The sequence below is a fragment of the Cibotium barometz genome, chromosome 25, assembly GCF_041138505.1.
Source record: "Cibotium barometz isolate CiBa-2024 chromosome 25, ASM4113850v1, whole genome shotgun sequence".
Lineage (NCBI taxonomy): Eukaryota > Viridiplantae > Streptophyta > Polypodiopsida > Cyatheales > Cibotiaceae > Cibotium > Cibotium barometz.
Window position 1 is genome coordinate 31,366,554 of NC_141070.1, and position 7,051 is coordinate 31,373,604.

General features: G+C 35.0%; 1 protein-coding gene across 3 annotated transcripts; it reads left to right on the plus strand.

Annotated features, from left to right (window-relative positions):
• Nucleotides 1-837: 837 nt before the first annotated feature.
• On the plus strand, nucleotides 838-5,311 carry LOC147624469 (inositol oxygenase 1-like). Of its 3 annotated transcripts, XM_086819970.1 has the most exons (11): nucleotides 838-961; nucleotides 1,364-1,713; nucleotides 2,003-2,084; nucleotides 2,291-2,495; nucleotides 2,940-2,999; nucleotides 3,234-3,286; nucleotides 3,421-3,543; nucleotides 3,686-3,755; nucleotides 3,986-4,064; nucleotides 4,239-4,320; nucleotides 5,008-5,311. In XM_086819970.1, exons 2-11 carry the CDS (start codon nucleotides 1,478-1,480, stop codon nucleotides 5,032-5,034), a joined length of 1,017 nt encoding a protein of 338 aa, XP_086676096.1. In that variant the 5' UTR covers nucleotides 838-961; nucleotides 1,364-1,477; the 3' UTR covers nucleotides 5,035-5,311. The 3 variants fall into 3 exon arrangements, with proteins under 3 accessions (XP_086676096.1, XP_086676095.1, XP_086676094.1); XM_086819969.1 differs by lacking the exon at nucleotides 5,008-5,311 and having other exon boundaries at nucleotides 3,430-3,543; nucleotides 4,239-4,445; XM_086819968.1 differs by lacking the exon at nucleotides 5,008-5,311 and having other exon boundaries at nucleotides 4,239-4,437.
• The last annotated feature ends 1,740 nt before the right edge of the window (nucleotides 5,312-7,051 follow it).

Here is a 7,051-nt window from a genome sequence, read left to right on the forward strand (position 1 = left end):
CAAGAAATGGTTTTCTTAGGTTATCCAAAATGGCCCATTGAGAGCATCTTTCAAAGGGATTGTCGTCGTTCATGAAAACTAAAAAACAGTGTCGTTTTGTCAAAAAATACGATTATTTTCATCAATTTTCAGGCTTCATGAAAAATGAAGAGAAAGTGTGTAGTGTATTGCTTCCTAATTTCTAGTAAAAATTTGGAGTCTCCCTTTATTATCAAGGATCAAAAACCAGATATTTATTGCTATGATTATGGTGTTTTCTCTAAAACAAGCTCAAAACCTCCAAAAATGTAAGAGGTTGTAGGAGAAGAAAACCTTAAAATTTGCCCACGGCCACATAGTCTAGTGGTAGAATGGTTGGGTCCCATTATATGCGGGTCCGGGTTCGATGCCAAATGAGCTACGCGACAGGGGTTGGTTGTGAGAGCCGATGGAGTAATCCACCCTCCCACTAACCAGAAAACCTTTAAGTTTGGAAAATGTTATGTGATAATTATTTTTTGAAATGTGAGACGAAGGGTGTAAGTGTTTTCTTAAAATAATTTTTTCTTCTTTGCAAAAGGAGTAAATTTCGTCGTTTTGTTTTTGAGATGAACACCACAACAAACACACACACACACACATACACTACCTTACACTACCTTACACCTTTTTTGTTGAAAAAGCTGGAGCTGATGACTCGGATCGGGGCGGCAGGTGCAATCCCACGTGGACCAATTCAAACGTGATCAACATGACTAGGATGATGTGACATTTTTTGCATTTTCATATTAATTTTTAAACGGGCAATTTGCAAAACTGCAAGGAGAATATAAAGTCGTTGGGATTGCATCTCGCCTCATCTCATCTCATGCTTTTTTTTCTCCTCAGGCTCTCTCTCTCTCTCTCTCTCGTGCTCTCTCTCTCTCTCTCTCTCGTGCTCTCTGGTTTTCTGTGTGTTTCGTCGACAATACAAGCCAGCCAGGTGAAACCCTGCAATCTTAAGCACTGCATAATGCGCTCTGTGTGTGTGTATGTGCGTGTGTGTGTGTGTGTGTGTGTGTGTGTGTGTGTGTAGCTGCAGTCATTGTTAATAGAAGCATGGTTTTCACTAGAAAAGTGTGTGTAGCTGCAGTCAATGCATTAATCCTGCAATCTTAAGCACTGCATAATGCGGTGTGTGTGTGTGTGTGTGTGTGTGTGTGTGTGTGTGTGTAGAGCAGTCAATGCATTAATCCTGCAATCTTAAGCACTGCATAATGCGCTCTGTGTGTGTGTGTGTGTGTAGCAGTCAATGCATTAATCCTTCTGTGTGTGTGTGTGTATAGCAGTCAATGCATTAATCCTTCTGTGCGCTTCTAACAAGCTCTGTGCATTTGTTTTGCAGATACGCTCCAGCGATTTTTATACTTGCAACATAACAACACTATACCCTAATTGGGCTCGATTAATCAACTGCTAATTAATTGCGCCTGCAGAAAATCGGAAAATTAACTCCAACATGGCCGCAGTGGATGTCATTGAAGCGCTTCCTCATCACGACGACCTGCTGGGCGCTTACAATGATAATCATGACAATAAAAATAGTAGCAATCATAGCTTGCAGCCAATTATCGCCGCATTAGACTGCAGTAATTATAGAGAAAAGAGCGTGATTAATGAAGCATGCGCAATCGATAACAACAGTACCGGCGCCTTTGTTATCCCACAAACAAACTCATTTGGGCAAGCCTTCAGGTTTGCAAGCTAACCTTCTTCACGATCCCATCACTAATTAAGCTTAATTACGCACTTCCATCATAATTTGTAGTATTAACCGATAAGATTTTATAATACTACACATATATTGATTATTTCAATGAAATCTCTTTAGTACAATCCCAAAAAAAAAATTGGCATTAATTTTCCAATTCAACACATTCAATATAATTGCATCAAGATCTATCCCTTGTATTGGAGATCTAGTTTTTTAGAGACTTTTGTTTATTTTCTTTGATTTTTTTTTTTGGGGATTTCCCCCCTCTAGACTTTATGATGCTCAAAGCGTGAGGAGATCAAGTGTAGAAGAATTATACCGGATCAACCACATCAATCAGACCTATTCATTTGTAAGCTCAACACAAAAATATTTTAATAAATTTTTGTTGACGTCAGTGGATGTGCATGTAACATATCTATACATGTATAATAACTTATCATAAAAACAGCAGGTGAATTTTTGGTGTGTTGTAGGTCCTTGAGATGTAGGCCCTTGAATTTTTGGTGTGTTGTAGGTCCTTGAGATGTAGGCCCTTGAATTTTTGGTGTGCTATAGGCCCTTGAGATGAGAGAGAGGCATTTGAAGCTGGACAAGAGGATCATGGGCATATGGGAGTGTTGTGAGCTGCTAAATGAGTTTGTGGACGAGAGCGACCCCGACCTCGACGAGCCACAGATTGAGCACCTCCTTCAAACAGCCGAGGCCATCAGAAAGGACCACCCACATGAGGACTGGTTCCACCTCACTGGCCTCATCCATGGTACTCATCTATGCCATAAACCTTTTCCTTTGAGAGGTTAATTAGTATATTAAGATGCCAACATTCAAACAAACCTTGTACATGTGTATGCTCACTAGGAGATAAGGGTGTTTTTTTTTATATAAGAGTGGGTGCACTAAATTTAGATGCCACTAGGGTAGATTCTTTGAACCTGGTGCCTCCTTCTTTGGAGGCAGGGGTACTTGGGCTATGGCCCAATGGGGCATAGGTAAGGCTCGGGTTAGCTCATGCCATAAATCCTCTTTTTTCTCAATTAATTAGTATATTTAGATGCCATGGTGCTTTGAATCTCATATATGTACATCCTTTGCTCAAGCTACCTCTATGCCATTATTGAAAAGGTAGCTTCATAATTTAAATTAACAAATTTCTTGTCTATAAACTCAATTAATTTGCCACTTACCATCCTTTCTTTGTCATCAGACTTGGGAAAGGTGCTGTTGCATCCCAAATTTGGAGAGGAACCTCAATGGGCTGTTGTTGGTGGGTTGATCTTATTCCTACACTATTCTCTCTTAATTCATGTTGGTAAATTTAATCTTATGATAAGTTAACTATAAATTTTTCTTTCAATGCATGCTTATTATCAATTTTTGGTGTCGCATATGCATAGGTGATACTTTTCCCCTAGGCTATGCATTTGATGGGTCAATAGTTCATTATTTTTCTTCTAACTCATGGTACTTATTATTAATTTTTGGTGTCACATATGCACAGGTGATACTTTTCCCTTAGGTTGTGTATTTGACAGTTCTATAGTTCATTCTGAGGTATGTGATACAAATTTTATCGTTCATCGTAACTTCTCTTAATCAATTTTGATAATTATAGCACAAGTTTCTAAATTATGCATTGAAATTGTATTATATTATGTATATATTTGATGTATAATAATGGTGTGCAGTTCTTTAAGGATAATCCAGACTACAATAATTCACAATTCAACACAAAGAACGGAGTTTATGAGGAGGGTTGTGGGCTAGACAAGCTAATTATGTCATGGAGCCATGATGAGTATATGTATCAGGTACTCAAAACACTCTTAAAATAAAAAATAAATTATTTTTAAAGGCTTTTAGATCATTAATTCGTATGTAATTATGGCCATCCTTAAAAATTTTAATTATTTAAGGCTTTTAAATCATTAATTCGTATGCAATTATGTCCAGGTCATGAAGCTAAACCAAACAACTTTGCCTCCTCAAGCTCTTTTCATCGTCAGATACCATTCTTTCTATTGTAAGAGAGAGCATTAATTAATCTACGTGCTCCTTGAAAATGTTGATATAAAATGTTGAGCAAGATATGAGTGAAAATGAATTGCAGCCAGTTTAATAATCAATTATGCCTAATTATGTACCATGCAGCTAAGAAAACATGCATGAAAACATTGATTTTAGAGCAAGATCATTGAAAATTATTTTGACTGATTAAGCTTTTTTTTTTATGTTTTCGTATCGTTCATCTAGCACTACATCGAGATGGTGCATACACACAATTTTTAAATGATTTTGATCGTGCTATGATGCCTTGGTTGAAAAAATTCAAGTAAGAAGCTTACATGTACACTATTAGAATATAATCCTTAAATCTTTTCTAATCAATTTGATGATTAAATAATAATGCTTTACTTTTTTTAAAACTTTCCCTTTGTTTCTTAATATGATAAAATTTTCATGTTTTAGTTCTTGAAATTTTATTTTGTTTTAATTTTCTGCACAGCCAATATGATTTGTATAGCAAGAGCAAGGTTCGTGTGAACATGGAAGAAGTAAAGCCTTACTACTTGTCTCTAATTAACAAGGTAAAACTTCCATTTGATTTTGTCGGGCCTAAAATTTATTTATAAATCTCACGATATATTAAAGAGATGTTCAACTAAACCACATATTTGATGCTCACCAATTCTCTTCAAAATAGATTGATCTCATAAGATTAAAAATGTTTGAAACTTTTAAATGTCTTTCTATAGCCAATGCATTGCATGAGTTTCAGTCACACTATTTACTCTTATTAAACAACCTTGAAAAGTTGATCATCTATGCATTTATTGAAAGGCAAATGTTTTAACCACCAATGCATTATGCATGTGGCACTAATGTCATGTCCATTAGTTATAATAATTGACAATGTTATTGTTATATTAATCATACAAATACAATCAAACAAACCCCAATTTTGAATTGTAAAAAATCCTAGGAAGTTACTAGAAAAACAAGTATTTATTTCATTTGAAAAAGTTTACTGAGTGCAAAATATAAAGATCATGCTTCTTTAGAAGACAGTATTTATTTCATTTGAAAACGTTTACTGAGTGCAAAATATAAAGATCATGCTTCTTCAATGGAAGAATATAAATTTGAATCTTTAAACACATCTTTTGTTTTGTTTTTAAAACTGGGGTCAATTAGGCACAAATGTCTATAAACACATGGTCATGTGATTATGATTTAAAGAGCTAATAATATTATTCTACCAAAACTATTTGCAGTATTTTTCGAAGACTTTACACTGGTGAAGTGTTGGTGAAACACCAATTTCCAAAATTGGCCTTTTGAAGGCTTTGCATTGGTGAAGCATTGGTGAAAGGCCAATTTTCAAAATTCTATACAAAAGGAAAATGTCAAATTTTTATTTTCTTTAGATTTTCCTTGAAATTTGAAAAAAGATCATTCATCAAAGTGCAACAAGGACATTTTTATTTTGAGATAAATCATTGAATATGCATACTCAATTGCTTTTACATCTCTCGTCGCTTATTAATAAGCCCTCTTAATGTGATTTTTATATTAAAATTAAATCATATCAAAAGCTTGAATGACACTTTAAAATTAAATCAAATTCAATGCTTGATTTTTACATTAAAATTAAATGAGATTCAATGCTTTAATGATACTTTGGCAATAGTATTGATGCAGTCTTCAAGTTTTGTTAATGCATTAAATAATGATTTCCAAGCATTGTTGCAATGTTGGGGAGACTTATGCCTTATATCAATCCTTCTCACAATGGATTGAATTATAATTTTGGAAAATCATTTTCTTTATATGTAAATCTAACTAATGTTTTAAAAATTTGAGAAGGTATTTTTCCTTCTCCCCTGACTTTGAGAAGCCTTTCTTAGAAATTGAACAAGTTTTAGGCTAAGCTTAACGTATCTTTTCTCAAACCCTTTGTTGCAGTGACATAAAATCTATGGATTAAGAAAATGGCTACTGAGAAAATGATTTGATGTAACATATAACATGCAACATTACAATATTCTCTATGAGAACAGCTCGTTTTTTAGAACAGCTCATTGTTGAGAACGTGCAGATTGAATATGCATCAAATGTTAACTTTTAAAAATTCAACAAAGATTAAGCTTTAGAAAGCCACATTTTAAGGTTGCCTTGTACATGTTGAACAAACATTACTTTCATATGTCCACAACTCCTTGCAAGAATACACGCACTACAATTAAATACATTTTATTATGTGCATTTCTTTGGATCAATGCGTAAACAAATATAAATTTCATAAACTCTTAATTTTTTTTAAATCCATTATTTACCCCCAACTTTCTCATCCTCATCCCCCTATATATCATATAAACTAGCATTACATTTTGTCTCTTATATAAACTTCTAATGTCTATCAACTAGACTTACACGGTGACACATTGTTTTATAATTATCTTACTACATATAATCAAACTATAAAAGTAAGGCCACATCTCTGATCCTTGGAAGTTGGCACCTATCTTGAAGTTAAATCGATCGTCATTATGTTAAGCTATTATATTAAATTATATATATAATAAAAGAGTAAAAGTGACAATGCTCATTTGATTCTTACTATATAGAGGTTAAGAATCTAAGATTTAAGAGTTGGTTATGTATAGAGACCATCATGCATCACATTGAAATGGACACTAATATACATAAAATATTGTGATCATGATGGAGCTAGTCTAAATTTAAGTCTGTTATCATCCATGGTGTAGTTAGTCTAAATTTTTGAGCAACTGGTATGCTGCTGAAAAAGAAGCTGTTGGGGCTGATGTGAGTGGAAATGTGGTTACACAGAATGTGGGGCTGATGTGAGTGGAAATGTGGTTGCACAGAATGCAAGTCAACAATCACAGTCTTTGAGTAGACCAGGAGAGTCCTCATCTAGTGGTCTGAAAAGATGCAAGGGAGAAGAGAGCTTGAGCTCTTGCAAGCACACACACACACTCACAAAACCCTAAAAGAGAACACACAAGGTGAGAGGCTGAAAATCTTCTTCTTCTTCTTCACACGACACTCAACACACCATATACAAAGATAAGAGTACACTCATATGAAAAGGTACTCAACGAAATACATACTAGGATTCTCTATACTATGAGCCCAACTAAATGAGCTGGCGCTATAACTATGCCAGTCTCTAGAATGGCTGTCACACAGCCTGTCATCCCACTGGCCGCATATCACCCATGATCCCACCAACCATGCCACACAGCCTGTCATCCCACTGGCCGCATATCACCCATGATCCCACCAACCATGCCA